Consider the following 27,315-nt stretch of genomic DNA (forward strand, 5'->3'; position numbering starts at 1 on the left):
ACCCAAATCTTATCTTGAATTGCAATGCCCATAATCCCCACGTGTTGAAGGAAGAAACAGGTGGATATAATTGAATCATGGGGGCAGGTTCCCCCTTCCTGTTCTCGTGATATAAGTTCTCACGAGATCTGATGATTTTATAACAGGGTTCCCCCTTAGCTCAGCTCTCGTTCTTCTCCTTCCTGCTGCCATGTGAAAGGATATGTTTGCTTCCCCTTCCACCATGATTTTAAGTTTCCTGAGGCCTCCCCAGCCATGCTGAACTGTGTTTATAAACCTTTCCTTTATAAATTACCCAGTCTCAGATACGTCTTTATTAGCAGCATAAGAACAAACACAGGTAAAATGATCCCTCTCACTTAATTCCTCCTTTTCAGAATTGTTGAAGCTACTCTGATTTGTTTTTCCAAATACATTTTAGAATAATCTCGCCTGTATATGAAGAAGAAAAAAAAAAACTTTGCTGGAGTTTTAATAGGAATTGTATTAAACCTGCATATCGATTTAGAGATCATTAACATCTACACTATGGTGAGTCCTCCAATCCATGTATATGGTCATTTATTTAGATCTTCGATTTCTTTCATCAGTGTTTTGTTGTTTTCAGCATGAGTCCTGTACATCCACTGTCAGATTTACACCTACATAGTTTTTATTTTGAGCAATTATCAATGGTATATTTTTAATTTTGGTTTCCATGTGTTCATTGCTAGTACATAAAAGTACAACTGATTTTTGTCTATTATCTTATATTCTGAAACCCTGCTGAGTTTTTTAGTTCTAGAAATTACTGTGTAGACTCCTTATGACTTTTTCTAAACCATGTTTTTCATTTCATTTTTTAAAAGTTCATTCATTCAAAAAATAGTTAGATTGAACTGGGCATGGTGGCTCACGTAATCCCAGCACCTTGGGATGCTGAGGTGGGAGCATCATTTGTGTCAGGAGTTCAAGACCAGCCTGGCCAACATGGTGAAACCCCATCTCTACTAAAAATACAAAAATTAGCCAGGTGTGGTGGTGGGTGCCTATAATCCCAGCTACTCAGGAGGCTGAGGAAGAAGAATTGCTTGAACCCAGGAAGTGGAGATTGCAGTGAGCTGAGACTACAGTGAGCTGAGATCACACCACTGCACTCCAGCCTGGGCAACAGAGTGAGAGACTTCATCTCACAGACAAAAAAATTGATAGATTGTTTACCCTAGTGCTCTAACTGCTAGATATAGAAGTAACTAATAAAATTAAGGGGTTCTTTTTGACCTCATGAAGCTTAGATTCTAGAGAACAGAAAAAGGCTGTAAACATATGATAAATGAGAACAGTAGGAAAAGACACAAGAGCAACTTGATGGAGGGCCTTAAAGTCAACAGTAGCCATTTGAATTTTAAGATGAGAAGCACTGGAAGATTTAAAATAGGGTAGTGAGGCTGCTCTGCCTATGAAGTAGCCAATGGTATATTTTTAATTTTTAATTGTCTTTTATTCCTTTACTTTCTTAATAAACTTGCTTTCACTTTGCACTGTGAAAAAAATTAAATGAAATAGTGTCGTAAGATTAGCTTGATGTCCATTTTAAGTCATTAAAACAAAAACCATATCAAAGTGGTTGGTGTGTTTCTTTACAGTCTTTTTTTCTTTACAACTTAAAAAACATATATAAATTTCATAAAGTCAGGGATTATTTGTAATTACTTCATATGATGGTTTATTTATCACAGTCCTCTCTAATCTATACAATCAGTTTGCTTTTGATTCTATTAGGTGATATAAATTTCCTAAGAGAAAACCAACCTCACAATAATGTTATTGCAGTTGGCCAACTCTAACCACTGCTTTTGGAACTGCCTTTTCTCTTTGCTTATCACAAACATAAACACATACACACACTTTTCATCTAATAGTATGATGGAAATAATGGAGACTCTAGAGTCAGACTTGATTATTTTTTTTAACCTCCTTTGGCTTCAATACCTTATCTATAAAATGCAGCTATTAACATCTATTTCCAAAACCCCGTTTTGAGAACTAAGGATAAAGTATAATATATTGAGTTCCAGGCACACAGAGGTTGCTAAATAAACAATCACTCCTTATCCTGTGCTTTTTCTCTTTCATCCCCATCACTCAGCTTCCATTCTCAGATCTAACATATTTGTTAAACCATGTAGTTGGCAACTGAGGCCTTAGACTAAATCTTTATACGAAATTTTAAAGCCCATTACAATAGCACCCACTAATCCAATGATTAGTGGCATGATTCACTGCAAAAAAATCTTCCACAGACTTCTGAAAATATTTTAAAATGTTAAAAAGGAACATGGTATTATTATAGAACTTTTAGTTATGCTATAAAATAAATTTAAAGTTGGCCACTTTCAATTGAAATCTTATAAAAGAGCATATTACATACATTTTTTAACCAGTGGCAAAAGAAGGAAATGAGCGTTGAATATCTTGGTATAAAAACCTAGTATTTCATTTCATGCATCTATCATTCAAGAGGTACTTTAAAAATACAGAGTCATGGTGCTTTTGGAAGTCTAATATTATGACATGTAATTTACATGGACTAATAGCATTATGTTCTCTCAGACATCTTATTTTGTAATATTCAATTTTTCAAGACCTAATATTAACAGAAAGAAGAAAATGTTATAGACAATTCGAAGTAATCTGTCAAGTTTTAAATTTACCAATATTTTTTTCTTGTCTACTTTGGAATAATCACTTCGCTGGTACTATTCAGCAATCTTCATTCGTCCTGTTAGTTTCTTAGCACAAAGACTAATTCCAAATTTCCTCCACTCCACCTCAAATCCACGATCCTTCTTAATACTTAATTCCTTCTTAATATTTTATTTTCTATATTACTTTTGTCTTCCACTGTGGCATTATTCCCAGTAAAGACAAACATCTGTGTACCTTCACCTCCTATTGGAAAAATCATTCCTGTCTCTAGCATGACTGATAGATTAATTACCTCAATTCTCTTTTATCTTCAGTATCTTCCTACAAGTCAACTTGGTCTTAAGTTCCCTTTTACTCAAGCTCCTGTCTCCTCTAAACTGCTCTTCTTAAGACTACCATAATCGACGTGTGAATATATTAGTGTAATCGTGTTTGTAACTTGGTAAAAAAACAAAACACTATTTAGCAAACTGAAGTAACAGAATTTTGTTCATTTTTCTACGGGACATTTTAAATGACCTATTTCTTTAAAGTTTTGTCTGTATTACAGGGCCTTAATGTCTAGTTTCACAACTATATTAACCAAGCCTGAAGCAGGCTACAGTTAGGCAATATTTTCCAATATAAAGACCTCTGATTAAATTCTTACTGTGAATCTTTGGAATTTGGCATGAAACAGAACAAGCATGATTGCACCTGTTCTTCCCTATTGTAAACCATCTTCGGTGTCAACATATACAATAAGTTTTGTGGTATTTCCACCTGGTTTTCTATTTTCAAAGTACCCTTGTATGACACAGGCATAAAAATACTTTGATTCTAATCTGCCATTTTCCTTACTCTCCTCACACTTTTTTGGACGGCTTATAATTTTCGATATGGTACAAAGCTCACTAACTGGTTCTTTGCTAGAGGCCTGCTACTGATACTGATGGTCGCTAAGTGCTAGGTACGCCGCCGGTATTGCTCTTACTTCAATACCGACATGGCAGGATAAAGGCAGTCACATTTAGGCGCGCAAGCGCAATTCTTGATTAATGAGCCAAGGCAAAGATTTCTCAATCCGAGTTTTGAGTTTTCCTTACTTTTCCCCCAAATGCTCTTTTCCTCGGATTTCACATCAATAGCACTTATTCGAGTTTTCACGAGTAACCTGACGCAGGCGGAACCGACGAAGACTAGCCGGCAAGAATCCTACAGTCGCAGCCATCTGCGCAGCGTCCGCCGGGGACGCTCCGCGCGGAAGACCGCCTGTGACTCGACACACTCTCCAGTGACGCGGCCGTCGCCGCACCTGCGCGGCGGGGCGGGAAGGAGACTCCCAGCGCCGGGAGTCTACGACTCGGGACGGAGGTGGGGGAGCAGGGAGGGAGAGAGGGAAGAAGGGAGGAGGAGAGAGGCGGACAGGCTGAGGGGCGGAGGGGCGGAGGGGCGGTCCTTCCCGGAGGTTCTTAGATCCTTCACTTCCTGTTTGCCGGCACTTCAAAATCCGGGTCAAAGGGTGTCGCTTCGGTCTCTTCTCCCAGGCTGATGCCAGCACTCTCCGTGACAGCGCCTCCTGACTCAGCCCAGGACCGGCTTCTTCTCACGACCTGCTGGAGACTGGACGCCCACACCTGACCCGGAACTCGGAGGCGTGCTTCCTCCACCCGCCGGCTAGCAGCCCCGGGCCCTGAGCGCCCGCCGACGCCGCTGGGGGGCCCGACAGGCCCCTCGGCGCTGATGCTGAGTGGGATCGAGGGCCCGGGGCGGCGGCGGAGTACGGGCCTCTGGCGCCTTAGGCCAGCCGCAGGTGTCGGTTCTTAGGCTCTCCAGGCTCACCAGCTCCCGCCCCGGCTTGGATGGGTCTCCCTGCGCCATAAATGTGGCTGCTGAGGCGGCGGTGGCCGTGGCCCGTCGCGCTGCTGCTGCGGCGCTCCAAGTTCATCTCCGCCCCGGGGCTCTCCTGCCCCACCTCGGGGCTGCCGCCACCCGCTCCTTATCCCCTGGCCCTGGCCTTGCAGCGTGGCGACAATGGACAAGATCCTGGAGGGCCTTGTGAGTTCCTCGCATCCCCTGCCCCTCAAGCGGGTGATTGTGCGGAAGGTGGTGGAATCGGCGGAGCACTGGCTAGACGAGGCGCAGTGTGAGGCCATGTTTGACCTGACGACCCGGCTCATCCTGGAGGGCCAGGACCCTTTCCAGCGGCAGGTGGGGCACCAGGTGCTGGAGGCCTACGCACGATACCACCGGCCAGAGTTCGAGTCCTTCTTCAACAAGACCTTCGTGTTGGGCCTCCTTCATCAGGGCTACCACTCTCTGGACAGGAAGGATGTAGCCATCCTGGACTACATTCACAACGGCCTGAAGCTGATTATGAGCTGTCCGTCGGTGCTGGATCTCTTTAGCCTCCTGCAGGTAGAGGTGTTACGGATGGTGTGTGAGAGGCCGGAGCCGCAGCTCTGTGCCCGACTGAGCGACCTTCTGACCGACTTTGTGCAATGCATCCCCAAGGGGAAATTGTCCATCACGTTCTGTCAACAGCTGGTTCGAACGATAGGCCATTTCCAGTGCGTGTCCACCCAGGAAAGAGAGCTGCGGGAATATGTCTCCCAGGTGACAAAAGTTAGTAACTTGCTGCAGAACATCTGGAAGGCCGAGCCTGCCACACTGCTGCCTTCCCTGCAAGAAGTTTTTGCAAGCATCTCTTCCACAGGTAAGGGTCATTATCTTTCAGAATATCTCATAAAAAATCAGTATATGTCTCTCTTGCACACACACATTCACACCATGTTTTCCTCCTGCCCTGAAAACATTCTTAAGCGAGAGCAAATCCTAATACCTCATCCCAAATTTATTCACATTCACTACCTTATTCAGGACGTCACATCGTACTTTAAAAACAGGCAGCGTTCCCATTTTAAAGGTTGAGAACGTCCAGGTCTAAGACCTTTGGCACTAAGCAAGTTGTTTAATTACCCAGCCTCTGCTCAAGTTATTTGGAATGCTTTGAGGATGACAGCTACTGCAGAAAGCTTCCATTCATTAGTGACTAATGGTAGCATGATGTTTACCATAGTATTTATTGTACGTGTCTCTAATTTTGTAGTGAGTTTTTCCCCCATTTTTGTATTTCCTCATTTTTGAATTAATGGATTGTGCAGTTTGTTTTATTACTGGATTATCCCAGATAACTATGAAGTTTTTAAATACTGATATTTTTTGTCTACAGTATCTAGTAGGCAAAGGAGGGATACAGATAGAATGAGGGAAGGAAGAGTACGAGGATTTAAATATTTGTTTTTGTGCCCATGAACTGCATTCTTAGAAAGCAGAGAAGGGTCCCATGATACTTGCCTAGAAAATGCTTTCTCGCCGAGGAATTTTACCAGTACCTCTACCTTCGTTGTTCTGTCTTGGACCTTTCAGGTCTGAATAGATTCAAAACCATGTCCATTTCCGCTCTACTTGGTACAAGCATTCTCCTTCATTTATAACACCAGTGGGGACTGTGTGGCTGTTCAAATTGAACTTGTGAGGGATGTGTCCTCTTCTTATCTTAAGAACCAGAAGTAAAGGTGGAGTTTTAACAAACGTTCTATGTTCTGATGAATTTAATATATTTACGAAAGAATTACAAACGATGTATTTGCAGTATCTGAGTTTGTTTGTTTTTTTTCTTATTGTAATTTTACTTCTATTGCCTGTGTTGTCATAACTGTTAGGTTCCTCCCAAATTTTTTGAACTGTAGCAGTAAAGGTACTTGTCTTGGATTTGCTTAATTTGTATACAGTTTAAGCAAAATCTCCACAAAAGTCACCTTCATTTCTACTTTAAGAGATTTTTTAAAAATCTTCCTTAGAGCAATGTAATGATGAATAGTTTTAAGTTATTTTGGAGGGTCTGAAGTGGGAGTTGAAATGATACTTAAGTGTCCCCAAAAGTCACCTTCATTTCTACTTTAAGAGATTTTTTCAAAATCTTCCTTAGAGGGATGTAATGATCAATAAGTTTAAAGTTATTTTGGAGGGTCTGAAGTGGAAGTTGAAATGATACTTTATGTTTCTTTATATTTCCTTTCTGATTAGTGATTTACAAGTTAATATTTTAGCTCAACAATAACTCGATAAATTATGAAAAATTAAAGTAACTTATGGACTAACCATATCAATATATTTCAGTATTCTGTCTATAGTATGAGTGATCATTGCTGTTCACTCCTAATCTTTCATTCCTGTAATTTAACATTCCTTGTAAATTAAGAGTCTACCCATGAGGGTGTAGCATAATAATCCTTCCTAGTTAACACCTTTGCTGCAATTACTTTTTTTTTTTGTAAAGTGTTGTTCTTTTTAAATACTTGAACCTACTTGCCATGTTCCCTTTTCTTTTTAATTGAAAAAACAGATGCATCATTTGAACCTTCTGTAGCATTGGCAAGCCTTGTGCAGCATATTCCTCTTCAGATGATTACAGTTCTCATCAGGAGCCTTACTACAGATCCAAATGTAAAAGATGCAAGTATGACCCAAGCCCTTTGCAGGTACTTCTTCATGACACTATTAATGGTAATTGTAAATTTGGGGAAGAGGAAGTATTTTGTATTTTGTGAGTAATGAAAAACTTACGAATGTTTAAAACTAAAATCATGGAATGACATATGTAAAGATTCTCCAAATAGATTGGAATTGTTTATAGCGTTAACAGGCATCCCAATAATTCACAAATCTATTTTCAATTCAACTTTAATTCCCAAAATATACACACATATACACATATTATACACTCAGATGTTGATTGGATTATCAGTATACAGTATTTCACTAATTTCATTGCCCATTATTGTTTCCTGCAACCTATTTCTTTCTTCTGCGTTTTTTTTTCTTTCTTCCTTAGTAAGTATATACTTTACTTTCTCTTTCAACCAGGCGCAATGTGTAATACACTCTTTGCCTTTGCCTGTTTGAATTTTTTTTCTTTCTCAGTTTTAAATAGATGATTTGGCAAGATACAGAATTCTAATTTGATAGCCATTTTCTCTTAGCATTTTAAAAATAATACTGTATTACCTTTGGGCATCTGTTGTTGCTCGTGGGAAGTCAGCTGTCAATCTGACTGTCATTCCTTTGTGAGTAGTCAGCTTGTCTGGAAACTTTTATGTTCTCTTTATCCTTGATGTTCTGTAATTTTATTCTTGCATTTCTAGGTATAATCTTAATATTATTTACCCTTCTTAGCACTTTGGCACTTTTATTCAGTCATTCATTCATTTATTCAAACCACACTTATTGAGTACTTACCATGAGTGCCAGGCAGTGTTCAAAATGTCCTCAAACAAACTGATAAAAATATCTGCCTTTATAGGCTTGCATTCTAGTTGGGGAGGCAGACAGTAATTTAATAACACACTTCATTGATTCCAACATGTCTTCTAATTTCAAAGATGTTTAAATGTAGAAATGCCTAGTCATTCATGTCCTGGTTAAATTGGCACGGCTTTTCTTGCCTTAGTGGTATATAAGCTAATTATGCATCTTAAAATTGGTTTTGTTTTAGATTTGATTAAATATGATAAGTAAAATAATTTAGTATGTTAGATAGTGATACATGTTTGAAAAAAAAGCAGACAAAAAGAGGGATAGGAGTAGACAGGAAGGGGGACAGGTTGTGAGGAAGTGGTTTGCAATTTTAAATAAGATGGATGAAGAAGGCTTCACTAAGGTAACCATGAAGTGAAGACATGAAGGATGTGAAGTAGCAAACCTGTGGATATCTGAGGGGAAGAATATCAATACTATTTTATAGTTCACTAATTTTCTCTTCAAAGATGCTCATCTGTAGAGCTTACTTAGTTACTGAGTTTCTTTATTTCAATGACTATTTTTTTCTAATTGAGTTTTTTGTGTCTGTCTGTTCTTATTTAATACCTGCTTGTTTTTGTTTTTTAATTCTTTTCCTGCATGTGTGTGTATATTAAGCACATTTACATACAATATAAGGATTTGGACAAAATGGTTTCTGTGCCCTTGTTATAAAATTATAAGGTAACATATAAACTGAGGTATTCATATTGAGTTCTCAGCTGCATTTGTACTAACTTCACTCTCTGTAACACAAACTCTGGGGACTTTGATTTTCTCCACCGTATCCCCCTTTTCACTTCATTGTTTAAAAAGGTCTTCCTCTTCTAGCGTTTCTTCTTTCTTCTTGTGCTCTTAAACATAATTGAATCAATTTATCTGTAACTTTTACTTCCAGTTTCATACTATTCATTCCCTCTTTGACTTTCAAGATTTGTAAAGGTGCTTTGTACGTTTGAGAAAACTCTTATGTAAATGTTTTTCCTGTTGTGTGACCTCTACCCCCATTGCTTTTAATTTATGATGATCCCCTTGCTGTGTTTGATAATCTGTATTTTTATTGTCATCTCCTTGATATCTTTCTATTCATTGTTCTTGAAACTTTTGTCTCTGACACCATACTGTTAGGAATTTCTTTCTGTATCTATTCTTTTTATTTTCTTCCTTCCCATTATTATCATCACTTTATCAGTTCTGATCTGTATGTAGTTGACTTCCAAGTCTTTATGTGAAGTTCTCATTGTTCATTTATTTTTAAGAAACTGTTATCTTGTTCATCTCCTCATAATGTAACTCCTTCTGTGCCCTATTTAGCAGCAGCACACTTTTGTCAGTGTGACTGTAACAGCACTAAAGTCTCTTTCTCTTTGGGATGAATGTATTATAACTTCTATTTCTTCCTAGTAAAACACATTCAGAGAATTACAGATTTTACAGCTGGAAGTGAAATTAGAAATTAGTTGGTCCATCACTTTCATTGCATAGGGTAATAGTAGCAGATTTTCTTTACATGACATAACTATTTAATACTCACCACAGTCTTTTGAAATAGGTGGTTATTGGCCCCATCTCATAGTTGAGGAAACTGAGAGGTTAGATAATTTACCCAAGCTCGTTCAGGTAATAAACAGTGAATCCAGTATTTGAACTTAAATCTGGCTCCCAGTTATGATATAGTCACCAATGAAGAAACAAACCAGGGTAGTCAAGTTTCTCACTTAGGGTCACTCTCTTAGAGGCAGAACTTATCTTCATGGCCTGATGTTGGTGTTTATTTTTTCTCTTTTTTTACTTAAATTGACAGTAATTCTAGATATCTGGTCACAAACCTATAAGCAATTTTCAAATCCATCCTTTCATTCCCTTTGATTAACATAATTAATAAGTCCTTTGGATTATTTCTTTAGGACATTTCTTAAAATGACGCTTATTCTGTCCCCACTACCTTGAAGAAATCAGGCTTTCCTCATTGCACAGTTTTTTAGTTGGTCTTTTTGCTAGCAGTGACTTACTTTTCTTATGTCAATCATCTGGACTCCTGATTTTTCTCTTCTAATTAAGACATTGTAGTGACTTCCACTACCTACTAAGTCGAATTCATATTCCACTTCTTGGCATTCAGTGCTCTTAATTTTCCAGCCTCTTCAAAAACAGTTATAGTACCCAATTTAGGAATTTTTTTTCAAGATGTATTTGGGAATTAATTTTTACTTATTTTTTTCTACGGGGAGTTGTGACTCAGTTTTTGTATTATATTTCCAGTGTAGCCTGCGTGATCCTATGTACCCATAATCTACCTGAAGTAATTACTCTTATACAGAAAATGTAACTGAAAGGGATAGTGATATTTGCTTTTACCATCCACCTCCCACTTTATACCTCCCCGTGCACTATACTTTCCCAAACATAGCAGTGATCATGTTTATAGTCATTTTCTATAATCCATAGAAATGCAAATGCAAATGTAGATACCGTACCAGGACCAAACAGGTAACATTAAAATATTAAATAGGCCAGGTATAAGTGAAATGATAGGGAATAGGATACATAAGTACCTTCTAAAAGAGAAAACTGATCATCAAGTCCAGTTGTCTGTTAATACAAGGAAATTGGAATCCAGTCTTGTTTGATCTGATTTTTCAAAAGAAGCCTGAAATCCAGTTTTCTGTGTGAAATTTCTCAATGTTTAAAACATTGGAACAAATAAAAGGGAAGGCTGCCTATAGCCCACAAGCTGCCATGTGAAAATGGAAATTGCTGTTATTCTCCATAAATTACGATTAAACCAATCTTGGTGTCTTTCATAATTTTTGCCAGTTTTACTGTTATGGTTTTAAAGTTGCATGTACTTTTCTTTAGCTATATAAAGAAATGCTTTCATTTATTTAACAAATTTGAGTTCCTACTCAGTGCCAGGCACTAAGTGCTGGGAATCCAAAGATATATGAGAGATTACTGCTCTCAAGCTCACAGTCTAATGGAGACAGGTCGTGGAGTACATAAATGACAAGTATATAGTTAAATGTTATTTAAATAGTAAGATATTAAATCAGTATACCAGAGTTAAAAGAAAGTGTCCTTGGAATTCAAATTGATAATCACTGATACATGGTGAATAAGATTCCTATAGTTAACCATAAAAATAGCTTATCTTGCAGTGCCTGCCTGTACTGGAGAAGAACCTCAGACATGTGCAAGTCCAATCAAATTGAAACGGAACTGAAATATAATTAAAGTGTGGCAAAAAACATTGTATTCTATGCTGGCAGAGCTTAGTTTAAATGCCAGTACTATTATTTGATAATTGTGTAATTGTTGACAAATTTCCTAAGTTTTCTTTCCTTTTTAAGGACAGAAACCATATCTTACTGTTATATTCTCAGCACCAAACACAGTACCTGCTATATAATACACAAATATTTATTTCATGAATGCTTTCTTAGTCTGTTTGGGCTACTGTAACAAAATACAGATTTTAGATTGGGTTATTTATGAACAACAGAAATTTATTTCCCACAGTTCTGGAGGCTGGGAAATCCAAGGTCACCATGCCTAGCTAATTTTTGTATTTTTAGTAGAGATGGGGTTTCACCATGTTGGCCAGGCTGGTCTCGAACTTCTGACCTCAGGTGATCCAGCCACCTTGGCCTCCCAGAGTGCTGAGATTACAGGCGTGAGCCACTGTGCCCGGCCTTCAGTTGCTTTCTGAAAGAGTTGTACCAATCTTCATTGTGGTAGAGATCTAACTTCAGGGAGTGTCTCTATCAGATCCCATATTACTTTTTTTTTTTTTTTTTTTTCATTAAATTGGTCAAGCAGATTTGGTGTCTGGTGAGGGCCTGTTCCTTTAGATGGAGCTTTCTGTGTGTCCTCACATGGCAGAAAGAGCAGGGGTGCCCCCTTCAGCCTCTAATCCCACTAGTCACCTGACAAAGGCCCCACCTCTTAATACCAACACACTGGGGATTAGATTTTAACATACGAATTTTGGAGGGACACAAACATTCAGACCACAGCACCTTCTAATTTGTGTAACATCTGATATGAAGTTTATTTATAGGTGGTCAGGAGATTGGCATACATGAAATAAGGTAAAGAATGGAAGCTTTTGAGATGGAAAGGCAGAAATGGAAAGGATGAGAAAAAGGCTGACTGAGTAATGAAGAATAATGAAAAGCCATGGCCAAGTGGAATTTTCTACTCTCTGTGCTCTCGTCCTCTCTCAGTACTCTCGTCCTCTCTCAGTACTCTCTTTAGACTGAGCTAAAGGGGGTTCTGGCCTTGAGACCTGTATTCTGGTGAGCCCTGTCTGGTTCTGCTCTGACAGTGTGACTTCCCATGATGCAAAGAATCCACAGAGCCAAGATGTGCTCACACATACCCTGCCTCTAGATTACATCTTTTTTATGTCCATATTTACATATATATTCACATGATTTTCTTTTAAACTAAAATTGTTTTTTAAAAAAACTGCAGTGGTTTTTTTTTTCCTTGTTAATTCAACAATTTCTCAGCTCTTTCCGTTTTAGATTCCTCATGGATAGATTCATGTACATCTATCTTATTATTTAAAACTCTATATACTGTTGCATAGTATCAGTACCATAGTAGCCATTTCCTTATTGACAATCATTTAGGTTGTTTGCAGTTCTTCTATACCATAAACAGTGCTAAAGTGAATACCCTCTGTACACATATGCAAGTGTGTCTCTGCTTTGCTACTCTGTATAAGTAGAATGGCCACAAAATTTTATGAGAATCACCCCAACAATAGTTGGAAGACGTGGAATAGCTGTCAAGGACTATGTTAATCACTTGTAACCATCATTGTTGGAAAAGGCCAGAAAAACAAGAATGGAAATAAAGTTTGTGTAGAGAATGGAGGGAACATACACATAACTTATAGTTAACATGCATTTGGACTTTGGGACCACTCTTAATATCCGAATGGACATTTTAATTTTAAAAGCAAAAACCTTAATAAAAAACATTCCAGTGTTAATGTAGATAGTTATATAACACAACTGTTGTGAAAATAACCATATAAATGAAGATGTCAGTCCTTTGGCCAGGCACAGTGCCTCACACCTGTAATCCTAACACTTTAGGAGGCCGAGGTGGGCAAATCACTTGAGGCCAGGATTTCAAGAACAGCTCAGGCAATCCCCTTGGCGAAACCCCATCTCAGAAAATACAAAAATTAGCCAGTTGTGGTGATGCACAGCTGTGTAGTCCTAGCTACTCAGATGGCTGAGGAGAGAGGGTCGCTTGAGCCTAGGAGGCGAACTTTGCAGTGAGCCGAAGTAATGCTGCTGCACTCCGGTCTGGGTGACAGAGCGAGACTGTGTCTCAAAAAGAAAAAAGATGTCAGTCCTCTTAATATAGTAGTTGTTGTTTTAGTAATGTATTTATGTCCTTAGTGTTTATATTTACATTTTGTATAATCAAGGTATTTATTTATTGCCACATGTATTAACTTTTGGTGGAAGAGAGGCATTCACAATATTTCCAGTGTTATAGATTAATTCATTTAATCTTCACAACAGTGCTATAAAATAAGCATGTTTATCTGTAATTTACAGGTGAGGAAACAGAGAGGTTAAGTAATCTATGTAGGTATTTAGGGTCCCCTAGCTAATAAATGGTGAACTGAGCTTTTTAAACCAGTCACTCTGGCTTCAAAAACTCATTTTTCCCCTTTCTATTTTCTTAGTATATAATTCCAAAAATAGGACTATAGGTCAAATTATATGAACATTTGCTTCAGTTGCTTTCTTTTTTTTTTTGGAGATGGAGTCTCGCTCTGTTGTCCAGGCTGGAGTGCAGTGGCGTGATCTCGGCTCACTGCAACCTCCGCCTCCCAGGTTCAAGCCATTCTCCTGCCTCAGCCTCCCGAGTAGCTGGGATTACAGGCACGTGCCGCCATGCCTGGCTAATTTTTGTATTTTTAGTGGAGATGGGGTTTCACCCTGTTGGCCAGGCTGGTCTCGAACTTCTGACCTCTGGTGATCCAGCCGCCTTGGCCTCCCAGAGTGCTGAGATTACAGGCGTGAGCCACTGCGTCCGACTTTCAGTTGCTTTCTGAAAGAGTTGTATCAATCTTCATTGTGGTAGAGATCTAACTTTAGGGAGTGTCTCTGTCCTATCCTATATATTTTTTTTTCACTAAATTGGGTAATTTAATGAGTTTTCTTTCAAGAAAAGCACTCATTAGTGCAAAATGAAGCCATTACAATATTTACAGACTTAGTGCTTTTTTATATATTTGAAGTTTCTTTTTGTTCTCTTTGTATAGTCGGATTTGAAAAAGATACCTCTTTCACAGTTCAAAATACAGTCTTTTTAAACAGTACATTTCATATTAGACTGTACTCACCAGGAAGGAGGAATCTTGGATCATATTCATATGTCTTAGTTCAGATTACATTTCAGCTGCTCTTTTTAGAGTAAATTTGCCTAATAAATTATTGATACAGGTTGAGCATCCCAAATTTGAAATGTTTGAAAATCCAGTACTTTTTGAGTGCTGACATGATGCTCACAGGAAATGCTCATTGGGACATTTCAGATTTCAAATTTTTGGATTTGAAATGCCCAACCGGTAAATATGTAATGCAAATAATTGAAAATCCAAAGCACTTCTGGTTCCAGACATTTCAAATAAGGAATACTCAACCTGTGCCACTATATAGCATAAATTTTAAGTTTTGCGTTTATGCAAAATAATTTATCAGAAATTCTTTTTATGGAAATATGTTGGATATGAGAAACTGTCAGTTTACAAGATTGGAAATTACATGAGAACAAGCACCTGTTACATTCACTTCTACATCTTGGTCAGTGCTTTTCACCAGCAAATTCAGTAAATGTTTATTCACAAAGTGAGTGATTATCTACTGTAACTCTTATCACTAACTAAATGAAAATATTTTCAATAATGATTGTTTCATTTTCCTTCAATTTCAGAATGATTGACTGGCTATCCTGGCCATTGGCTCAGCATGTGGATACATGGGTAATTGCACTCCTGAAAGGACTGGCAGCTGTCCAGAAGTTTACTATTTTGATAGATGTTACTTTGCTGAAAATAGAACTGGTAAGTGGGAGTATGGAAATCTATTAGAATATATAGACTCATAAAATCAATATTTTTTTCTTTGGGTGGTATCCTTGAAAGCATCTAATTTTGAATATGTTATTGTTGTTTTGTTTTGAATAACAATTTGAATAGGCTTTAGAAATTTTTTTAAATGTCATTTAAATATAAGTAATTAGGTTGGGCATGGTTCCTCACAACTGTAATCCCAGCACTTTGGGAGGCTGAGGCGGGCAGATCACTTGAGGCCAGGAGTTCAAGACCAGCCTGGCCAACATGGCAAAACTCCGTCTCTACTAAAAATACAAAAATTAGGTTGGCATAATGGTTCATGCCTGTAGTCCCAGCTGCTCAGGAGGCTGAGGCACGAGAATCACTTGAATCTGACAGGCAGAGGTTGCAGTGAGCCAAGATAGCACCACTGCACTCCAGCCTGGATGACAGAGCAAGACTGTGTCTCAAAAAAAAGTATAAGTAATTAAAATAATTTTTTCATTTTCAAATATCCAATATGGAAACATTCTTTCCATTATCTCTTGAGTCCAACTAATCAAGCTTTTACCACCATTACTCTACCAAAATTACCTTTGACACCAGTGGTTTCCAGTGTTGCTAAACTCAAGAGTCATTTCTCAGGCCTCTTCTCATTTGACCTGTCAGCAATATTTGGCACAGTCGATCACTCCCTCTTGTTTCCAGGACATTATGCTCTCCTGATTTTTGTCCTCCTTTACAGGCATATCAGTCTCCTGTACTTACTCTAACTTTTAGAATGCCTTACAGTTCAGTCTTTGGTCCATTTTCTTCTCAGTGCATACTCACAGCATAGGTGTTCTATGGCTTTAAACAACATCTCTAATTTGATGACTGCCAGATTTATATTTTTAGTCCATTTTTCTCCCTTGAACTCCATATTCATGTATCCATCTGTCTTTACATGAATCTCAGATTCACTTTATCTACAATCTTATTCCTGACTTTTCCCTCCCAGACCTAGAGGCTACTCTGTGCTTTCACTTGCTCAAGCCAAAAACCTTGAAGCTATTCTTATCTTTTTTTTCATTCCCTCTCAGCCCATATCCTACAAATTCTACTGATGCCACCTTTAGAATATATCCAGAATCCTACCACCGTGGTCCTACATTATCATCCCTTGCTGCAAGATTGCAGCAGCCTTCCTGCTCCTGTCCTTGGTCCCCTGTACTTATCACACAAGGTCCTGTGTATTCTGGCCCACTTTTTCTCTAGTCCCATTTCCCACTGTTATTGCCTCGGTCTCTTGCTTCACTTACACTGCCCTTTTTTCTTCATCTGTAGCACACCAGCCTGAAGGCCTCAAGGCCTTTGCAATGCCGTTTGCCCTGCCTATAATGCTCTTGTCCCAGGTATTTGCAAGGCTTATTCAATTCCTTCAGTTTTACAGTTGGATATCACTTCTTTCATGAGGCATTTATTGAACGCTATATAAAACAGCAGATTTTTTTGCTACACAGCATTCCCTATTCATCATACCCTGCTTTAAATTTCTTAATAACACTAACCACCATGTGTTACTTTTTATTGTTTCTACCTGCCCTCTAGATGGTAAACCCTGTAAGAGAGAGATTTTTTTTTTTTGTTTTTTTAATCCACTGTTGTAGCACTAGTTCCTAGAACGAAGACAAGTAATAGTATGTGCTTAACAAATATTTGTTGAGTGAATTGAATGAATGGTGGACTAGGGAGCTATTGCCTTGTAAACATAGTTTGACAAATTTTTATTTAATTGGGGAGTTTTAACGGTTGGTTAGGCCAGTTACATTACCCTTGATCTCTGTCACGTTATTTCCTAACTTCATCCTTCTCCCAAAGTTTAATAATATAAGTTATGTTAGAACTTTCCAGAAGGGGGACATTCATATAAATAAATTCTAGCTCTAAGAAAATAACCACTGTTGGATTAATGATTTTCCTGCAAATTCTTAAGAAGGTGTCTTGTCTTATTTTGAAGGTTTTTAATCGACTTTGGTTTCCTCTTGTGAGACCTGGTGCTCTTGCAGTTCTTTCTCACATGCTGCTTAGCTTTCAGCATTCTCCAGAGGCGTTCCATTTGGTAAGTTATGACATAAGCGTTCTACTTTGAAAAAGCCTCATTTTGAAAAATTTAGTTTAATAGTGAGTCACATTTTTATGTAGTGAAAATATTGCAAGTTAGTCCCAAATCTGTTTTCATATAGCTTTATGATTTCCTAGAAAATTGAGATTGTGAGATTTCCCTCCTAGGAATATATTTTCGTGTCTCATTCAAACTACTCCATTTGCAACAACTACCAGCAGTTGAGAGTTACTGTTCACATGGGAGATGTCACTGATGGATGTCTGTTGCACAAATGAACAGTATAGAAGGATTAAAATGATTGAAAACCACTGCTTTAGAATTTTGAAAGCATGGAAACACACCAGTCTTTGCAGGCTTTTCATTCACTCTCAGCCTACATCCTACAAATCCTGTTGACCCCACCTTTAAAATACATCTAGAATCCTACCACGTTAAGCCAGCTGAATCATTGGCGTTTATTTGATTTCAATTATGTGATTATCAGTTACTGCAGATGAGAAATGACAAATTGTAATTTTGGTCAGCTGTCCATTTACCACTCTAGGGCATCATAGGAAAACAGTGCCTTTGTGTGGTTACTTAATTCTTCCAAAGACTAATCCTGTTTTATAGGACTAGAAACTCATTGTCAATAAACCCACAGTGGAAAAATCTTAGGAATACTGATTCACCATAACAAACTTCAGAGGAGACTAATGAAGTTCAGAATTCCATTTGTTTTTATTTATCTAGAATATATTCACGTAGGTTGCTCAGTGTCTCATTTCCACTGAAGGAAAGCCCACAGGCTTTGTAGTAAGTAAACCTTACTAGCAAGTAATTACATTACACATTACCACTTAGGATGAGTGATTTCTGCAGTTAATTGCCCTAATTTTGGTGAATTTAATCATCAAGCAGTAACCTTATATATATGTATAATACAAACAGAACTCAAACTCTAAGATAGCAGGTGTACTAGCAAAGTCTTCCAAGAAAAAAATGTCAATTACTTGTCCTTGTCTTCAGGCACAATCATGTGTAAGACATTTGAGAAAAGGCTTTGTTTTCCACATTTTTTTTTTTAACTGTTAGATTCAGGGAAACGTGAAAGTTTGTTACATAGGTAAACTCATGTCACGTGGGTTTGGTTTACAGATTATTGCATTACCCAGTTATTAAACCCAGTACCCAATAGTTATCTTTTCTGCTCCTCTACCTCCTCCCACTCTCCCCGCTCAAGTAGACCTCAGTGTCTATTGTCCCCTTTTTTGTGTTCATGAGTTCTCACCATTTAGCTCCCGCTTATAAGTGAAAACATGGGGTATTTGGTTTTCTGTTCCTGGGTTAGTTTGCTAAGGATAATAGCCTCGCCCTCCATCCGTGTTCCCGCAGAAGACATGATCTTATTATTATGGCTGCATAGTATTCCATGGTGTATATGTACCACATTTTCTTTATCCAATCTGTCACTGATGGGCATTTAGATTTATTCCATTTCTTTGCTATTGTGAATAATGCTACAGTGAACATTCACGTGCATGTATCTTTATGGTAGAATGATTTATATTCCTCTTGGTGTATACCCCGTAATAGGATTGCTGGGTCAAATGCTAGTGCTGCTGTTAGCTCTTTGAAGAATCACCATACTGCTTTCCACAATGGTTGAACGAATTTATACTCCCACCAAGTGTATAAGTGTTCCCCTTTTTTTGAACCTCACCAGCATGTCTTCTTTTTTGACTTTTTAATGATAGCCATTCTGACTGGTGTAAGATGGTAGTTCATTGTGGTTTTGATTTGCATTTCTCTGCTGATCAGTAATATTGAGCTTTTTTTCTTAAGCTTGTTGGCTGCATATATGTCTTCTTTTGAAAAGCGTCTGTTCATGTCCTTTGCCTGCTTTTTAATAGGGTTTTCTCTTGTAAATTTGTTTAAGTTCCTTATAGAGGCTGGATATTAGACCTTTGTCAGATGCATAGTTTATAAGTATTTTCTCCCATTCCGTAGGTTGTCTGTTTACTCTGTTGATAGTTTCTTTTGCTGTGCAGAAGCTCTTAAGTTTAATTAGATCCCGTTTGTCAATTTTTGCTTTTGTTGCAATTGCTTTTGGTGTCTTTGTCATGAAATCTTTGTGTCCAGGATGGTATTGCCTAGGTTGTCTTCCAGGGTTTTTAAAGTTTGGGGTTTTACATTTAAGTCTTATCCTTGATGTAACGAACATCGATACAAAAATCCTCAACTTGCAAAGCAAATCCAGCAGCACTTCAAAAAGCTAATCCATCATGATCAAGTAGGCTTCATCTGTGGGATGCAAGGTTAGTTTAGCATACACAAATCAATCACATAAACAGAAATAAAGACATAAACTACATGGTTATATCAATGGATGCAGAAAAAGCTTTCAATAAATTCAACATCCCTTCATGTTAAATACTCTCAATAAACTAGGTATTAGAGGAACATGTCTGAAAATAATAAGAGGCATCTGTGACAAACCCACAACCAACATTATACTCAATGGGCAAAAGCTAGAAGCATTCCCCTTGAAAACCAGCACAAGACAAGGATGTCCTCTCTCACCACGCCTAATCAATATAGTACTGGAAGTCCTAGCCAGAGCAGTCAGGCAAGAGAAGGCAATAGGGGACATCCATATAGGAAGAGAAGAAGTGAAACTATTTGTAGATTATATGTTTCTGTATCTAGAAAACCCCATAGTCTCAGTGCAAAAGCTCCTTCAGCTGATAAACAACTTCAGCAAAGTCTCAGGATAAGAAGTTAATGTAAAAAAACACTAGCATTCCTATACACCAACAGCAGCCAAGCTAGGAGCCAAATCAGGAAGGCGATCCCATTCACAATTGCCACAAAAAGAATAAAATACCTAGGAATACAGCTAACCAGGGAGGTGAAAGATCTCTGCAATGAGAAATACAAAACAGTGCTCAAAGAAATCAAGAAGACACAAACAAATGGAAAAACATCCCATGCTTATGGATAGGAAGAATCAATATCATTAAAATGGCCGTACTGCCCAAAGCAATTTACAGATGCAGTGCTATTTCTATCAAACTACCAATGACATTCTTCACAGAACTAAAAAAACACTATTTTAAAATTCGTATGGAACCAAAGAAGAACCTGAATAGCCACAGCAATCCTAAGCAAAAAGAACAAAGCTGGAGCCATCACATTACCCAGCTTCAAATTATACTACAGGGCTACAGTAGTATATTAAAACAGCGTGGTACTGGTACAAAAACAGGCACATAGAATAGTGGAACAGAATAGACAGCCCACAGACGAAGCTGCAGACCTATGACCATCTGATCTTGACAAAGCTGTCAAAACAAGCAAAAAGGCTCCCTCTTCAATAAATGGTGCTTTGACAACTGGCTAGCCATATGAAGAAGATTGAAGCTGGACCCCTTCCTTACACCATATACAAAAATCAACTCAAGATGTTTTCCAAATTTCTAGGAAGGAGATTCTCTGACATAACTTTATCATTCATTCTAATGTTTATTGCCCATATTGAGGACATTCCTTAATCTAGTAGTGGGTAATGTGGTAGTTAAATCACCTATAACTCCAAATAACTCAGTAAAGGACTTGGGCTTAGGAGTTGCTAAGTATGAGCAATAATCTGGAATCAGCATCATCATAATTCATCATAAGTTTAGAATATCTTAGGGCAAGCCAAGGTTGATGTTAGAATATGTGGTGTTATGGGTCAGGTTGCTTTTCTTATGCATTTTACCCAGTGGAATAAATTTATTTTAAACAGACACTATGGCAGATAGTAATAATGGAGAAAGAAAAAAAATCAAAGCTTCTAATTAAATAAGTTTTATACATTTCCTCAAAAACTTTAGTATTATAATAATGTCAAGAAACATTTAGTTTCACTTATTCAAAAAAATCAACTTTCACACATTTAGAAAGTAATAGCCTGCTTGGAAGTATATCTGTATAACTGTGAAAGACTAAGTCTTATTTCCATGTCGTGATAATGTTGACCATTTGAGATATAGTAATAGACAACCATATAACCTGATTACAAAGACCTAATCTAATTTGACAGATTTGGAATTATAAATTTAATAATTACTTCTAAAATTTTTGCCTCTTCTGTCTCTCTTCACCTTTGAGAAAACAAAATAATTTTGGATTTCTGACTTTTAGCAAGAGAATATCTGATAAATGTGGCTTTATGTGACAGAAGTATAATTCATATTTGCTTAGAAATGTAAAGATGATAGCAATAGAATGAACTCACTAGGAACTGGTAGTTTTATGGTCACATTAGTACCTGTGATGGAGGTAAGAAGGTAATGCAAAAGCTGCAGTGTGATTTAAGCACAAATGTAAAGCTAGACAGAGCAGAATGGAAATAGCACTGTGTTGTAAGACTATGATTGTTCTTTTTGTGGGAAGGACAGGGAATTAGTGGGTTATTACTATAATTGCTGTTATTGCTGTTTGATGGTATGACCCTAATAGTTATAACTTTTTTACCATGAGTTAGCAACCCCAAAATGTTCTACAAATAGAACAGAAGATACCTTTTACCATAAGAAGTGTAAATATGTAGTATCAGATTATAATTAAAAATTAATTGAAAAAAATATAGTATATCATGCTAATGGAAAGAGCTATGTCTGTAAAATGGAAGTTGTTTCATTTTAATAACCTCCTAAAGATATGATTGGCTCTGGATTGATGACTTTTTAGTTTAATTTTACAATGAAAGAACATGGTTGTGCTGATGATCAATATTAACAATATTCTATATGTTTATGAGCAATGATCATTTTAGATTTCACTTTTATTTTTAGCCCCAGGTCTTTAAAACTAACAGAAGTTTCTGATGCCCTTTATTTTTAGAACCATCTCATCTTTTGGTGTGAAATGGGATTTGTTAGTAAGAATAGCCACTCTAACATAAGGCATGGTCTCTGTGCTTATCTAAAAGTAATCCCATTACCTGAGCTGCAATTTTAGTTACTCATGTAAAGATTTTCTTGAAGTAGACTTTAATGTGCAATGTACTTTTAATTCTTTCAAGTAAAAAATTTTAGATTCACACTAGATGGAGCTCTTTAGCTAATTCCAGGATTATTTTTCAAAAGTTTATTCCCATTGAATGACCTGGTAAATATAATAACCCTAACAATTTCAACCTACAGCATTTTTCAGAATGGCGGCAATGACTAAGATTCCTATTTTATACCTTAGTTTATGTTTTAGATGGTGTGTAAGGATGAGGAGAGGGGTCATATATGGGATTACAGTCATATGCGACTTCGAAAACTAGATTTACCTTGATATTTTAGAAATGTTTAACTTAATAACAAGAAAAATTCTGTGACTGCACATACAGAAAAGTATTTGCTGATCATATATCGTTTGTGTTCTGTTTATAGGCTAGAGAATGTGTTACCAATTTGTATAAATTCAGCATTGTTTATCCTTTTTTCTTTTCAGATTGTTCCTCATGTGGTTAATTTGGTTTATTCTTTCAAAAATGATGGACTGCCTTCCAGTACAGCCTTCTTAGTACAATTAACAGAATTGATACACTGTATGATGTATCATTATTCTGGATTTCCAGATCTCTATGAACCTATTCTGGAGGCAATAAAGGTATGATGATAGTTGTACCAATATTTGTGGAGTTGTGTTATATTAATAAGGTGAAACATTCTTATAACCAGCTACTCAATTTACTATTTTATGGTAATATGCTTTTTATTTGAAAAATGCAGTTAGAATCAGGTTTCATTTAGAGAGTAACAGCTTTCTTGCTGGAGTCACCATTCTAAATTAATAACCATATTTCTTTATTTCTGCAGTGTCATCAATTATAAGGCATATCTTTAAATTTATAATAGCTTTTTGGGAAATTTGTTTAAAAAGAAATGCTACGTTAAGTTAATGCATACAACAGATTTGCACCCCAATATTAGAAGTGTTAAAGTATATGTAGAGTACGTCTTAGAATACAGGAAATGGAGTTTAATAAAATATTTGACTTTGATTTCATTCCCTTTTTAATCTTTTTTTTTTTTCTTCTTGAGACCAAGTCTCGCTCTGTCACCTAGGCTGGAGTGCAGTGGTACCATTTCTGCTCACTGCAACCTTCACCTCCTGGATTCAAGCGATTCTTCTGCCTCAGTCTCCTGAATAGCTGGGACTACAGGCACCTGCCACCATGCCCGGCTAATTTGTATTTTTAGTAGAGACAGGGTTTTACCATGTTGGCCAGGCTGGTCTGAAACTCCTGACCTCAAGTAATCTGCCTGCCTCGGCCTTCCAAAGTCCTGGGATTACAGGCATGAGCCACTGCACCTGGCCTCTTTTTTAATTCTATTTTTGCCGTGGACTGTTCATCAATGTTTAGAATCTTTACTTGAATTATTTGTGGAGTTATACTGTGTTTCAATTTTATATGGAAATGGTTCTAAAAAGCACTTTTTTTTTTTTTTGGACAGTCTTGCTCTGTTGCCCAGGCTGTAGTGAAATGGCATGATCACGGCTCACTGCAGCCTCTACATCTTGAGCTCAAGTGACCCTCCTCCCTCAGCCTCCCAAGTAGCTGGGACTCCAGGTGCACACCACCACGCCAGGCTTTTTATTTTTTGTAGAGTCGGGGCCTCACTATGTTGCTCAGGCTGGTCTTGAATTCCTAGGCTCAAGTGATCCTCGTCCTCCCAAAGTGCTGGGATTACAGGCATGAGCCACTGTGCCTAGCCTAAAAAGCACTTCTGTTTGTGTTGAAGACTGGATCACAATAAACATACTTTCCTCTCAGTAAACTTACTGCATAATCAGTGTATAGCAAAAGAATAGGAGAACTGAACTCAGCCAAACTCAACCAGAAATTATTAGAAATCAATTCTATTGATGGTTTTTTTGAGATCTGAATTTCAATATAAAGGTCTTATTATCTTTACTTCTGTATCTGAGGTGGATTAAAAACAGTTCTTTTTACTGTATCATTAACTAAATCAAACTTATTTTGGTTGAGCTCAGAACACAAAGACTGTTAAGCAATTAATGTGTATTGCTGGGGTGACACTTTGACACTTCAGAAGTAGATTATGTTCAGGAGCATTTTGAAGTGGATTTGATGGTAATATTAATCTCTTTCTACATTGTCCCTGGATTCATAGATGATAGTTGCTGCACTTGTTAATTGATTGCCATTCTTTAGTTCATCAGAGTTTTTCATGTTGAAAATTCTGATAACTCATATAGGCTCAGAAGAAACAATGGGCTCGCTCTAAGCCCAAAGAAAGCACTTTTTCTTAGCTGTCAACAACAACAAAAATGAGAAGATTGAAACTCCTTCAGAAAATGTTTGTTTGTTAAGGTCTAAGTGCCAGATGCTAATAGCAGTCCAGATAAGCCCTAATGATTTTACCAACTTCCCTTACTCTCCAGTGCTCTATTCATGCTTGAAATAATTTACACTTGAAATGTTATCTCATACTTCACAAAGTTGATAAGAAAAATCTATATGTTGTAATAATTTTCTATATGGGTAACATGAGATTAAGTTTTATTTTTCTTAAAGGTCATTGTGCATAGATGCTTTCATTTCTCATTTCTTAATTACTTTGGGATTTTATTTCTAAGGGTTAATACTGAGTAAATATTAGTATTTGATGAAAAGGAGACATTTTTATTACAAAATTTGAAAACAAATTGTTTACTTATGTTTAACTATGTGCTAAAATTTAAGTCTTCATTCTACTGCCTTTGAATAGCACTGCAGTGTATTCTCTGACCCCAAAGTTTTATTTTATAAACATTTTGCTGGCATGTAGAGAACTTAAAGAGTTCAAATGTGACTTGAATTTCCAGCTTTTGAGTATTCCTTAACTTGATAAACTCTGTTATTAGACAGTATTTATTTTTGCCATACAGTGAAATTTGATATTTTGATGACTAGCCAAGTACTGCCAGTTACTTCAAAACTAAGTGGGGGAAAAGAAAGTTAAAATGTCAGTGTAAGAATCTTCTTAATGGTGTTAATTAATTTAACAACAAAAATAATTTTTACTTTACTTTTAAACTGTTTTTCTTCTTTATGACCTATAGGATTTTCCTAAGCCCAGTGAAGAGAAGATTAAGTTAATTCTCAATCAAAGTGCCTGGACTTCTCAATCCAATTCTTTGGCGTCTTGCTTGTCTAGACTTTCTGGAAAATCTGAAACTGGGAAAACTGGTCTTATTAACCTAGGAAATACATGTTATATGAACAGTGTTATACAAGCCTTGTTTATGGCCACAGAGTAAGTTTAAACTTGAATCTTTTCATTTTAACTGTAGAAGTTGATGCATGCTGATGAAATATAAGATGATAGAATTGTCTACACATTATTCCTTATAAATGGCATAAATGTTAACTTTGATTGCCTTATTCAGAAATGAAACTGCTTTTAGTGCTCAGAAACTATGAAAATGTTAACATTAGGCTGGGTGTGGTGGCTCACGCCTGTAATCCCAGCACTTTGGGAGGCCAAGACGGGTGGATAGCTTGAGGTCAGGAGTTTGAGAGCAGCCTGGCCATCATGGCAAAATCCCATCACTACTAAAAATACCAAAATTAGCCGGGCGTGGTGGTGGGCACCTGTAATCCCAGCTACTCGGGAGGCTGAGGCAGGAGAATCACTTGAACCCAGGAGGCAGAGGTTGCAGTGAGCCAAGATCGTGCTGTTGCACTCCAGCCTGGGTTACAGAGTGAGAGTCAGTCTCAAAAAAAGAAAAGTTAACATTAATTCTGCTTATTATTCATTGCATTTAAATGCCACTTTAAAGAAATTACTATTCCAAAGAGTTTAAGTGTGCTAGAGTACTTCATTGTTGTTATCCTGTGAGACTGTAATTTTTTTTAACCTATACGTGTTTTGAGGGAAGTTATATATAATTTTATCTGCCGGTCAGTATTTTGGTATTTGTCAGATCAGCAACTTTGTTGCTGTTTAAGAAGTTTAAGTTCTGCTCCACCCCAGGGCAATAATAACTGAACACATGTATAAACAGACATGTTCCTTTCCCCTCTTAAGAATTTTCTTTCAAATCCATTTTCTTTTGCACCTAAGCAAATAGGAAATCAGAAGTTGTTAGTTATGTGAATGCTATCTGCAAAGGTACAAAATAACGATAAACTTTTCCTGAAGACAAAAACATGATTGAATTTTTCTCCTGAATACCAATAAAGTATTCATGGAACTTGCCCAAAGAGGTTTACAAATTGAGTTCTAAGCTTTCCAAGTTGTTATGCCTGCCCAGAGGAATCATAAACTATGAAATGTCGAATTTGGTTGGGTGCCGTGGCTTGCGCCTGTAATCCCAGCACTTTGGGAGGGTGAGGCGGGTGGATCACGAGGTCAGGAGTTTGAGACCAGCCTGACCAACATGGTGAAACCCCGTCTCTACTAAAAATACAAAAATTAGCCAGGCATGGTGGTGCGTGCCTGTAATCCCAGCTATTCAGGAGGCTGAGGCAGGAGAATCACTTGAACCCAGGAGGCGGAGGTTGCAGTGAGCCAAGATGGTGCCACTGCACTCCAGCCTGGGCAACACAGCGAGACTCCATCTAAAAAAGAAAGAGAGAGAGAGAGAAGAATTTGCTTTATTTTATTGTTGGGCTCCAGATTATAATATCAGCACTCAGGTGTTTTTGGTTTCATTTAGCATTTAATTTTTTGGTTTGTTTGTATTTGGAATTTTTTTTTTTTTAGAAAGCAGCTATATCTTTAGACACAAGTGATACTAGGCATAAGACTGAAAGAATCCCCGTCTTACCACCAGAGGTCATCTAGTCCAGACATCTCCTTTTACAGATGACAGAGAAAACAGAAAACCAAAGCAGTTATAACTGCAAGAGCAAATAAAAGGTTATCTCTTATTGAACAGTGGCCAATAATATTATCTCTGAATGGGAAGACAGCATATTTTATTTCTTAAGTAATATATGAATTCTTCTTCATAGTTTAAAAGTAAATTTTATACAGAATAAAAAGCAGACATTCCCATTTCCAAAGGTAATTTGTTAACAGTTACGTTGTTCCAGACCTTTTTTGGTACAGTTGCATGTTTG

The 27,315-nt window shown here is 37.4% G+C and overlaps 1 protein-coding gene across 2 annotated transcripts in view; it reads left to right on the forward strand.

Moving 5' to 3' along the window:
* The first annotated feature begins 3,960 nt into the window (after positions 1-3,960).
* Positions 3,961-27,315, forward strand: part of USP38 (ubiquitin specific peptidase 38) — a 45,329-nt gene continuing 21,974 nt past the window's right edge. Inside the window, exons 1-7 of one of the 2 annotated variants that reach the window (XM_003820700.5) lie at positions 3,961-4,041; positions 4,215-5,383; positions 7,076-7,211; positions 14,995-15,124; positions 17,115-17,216; positions 22,692-22,850; positions 25,311-25,504. In XM_003820700.5, coding sequence (XP_003820748.1) covers positions 4,702-5,383; positions 7,076-7,211; positions 14,995-15,124; positions 17,115-17,216; positions 22,692-22,850; positions 25,311-25,504 — 1,403 coding nt within the window. In that variant the 5' untranslated portion in view covers positions 3,961-4,041; positions 4,215-4,701. Of the gene's footprint in view, positions 4,042-4,167; positions 5,384-7,075; positions 7,212-14,994; positions 15,125-17,114; positions 17,217-22,691; positions 22,851-25,310; positions 25,505-27,315 lie in introns of those variants that run through there. The other variant, XM_063603915.1, reaches the window with a different exon arrangement.

The sequence above is a fragment of the Pan paniscus genome, chromosome 3 (assembly GCF_029289425.2).
Source record: "Pan paniscus chromosome 3, NHGRI_mPanPan1-v2.0_pri, whole genome shotgun sequence".
Lineage (NCBI taxonomy): Eukaryota > Metazoa > Chordata > Mammalia > Primates > Hominidae > Pan > Pan paniscus.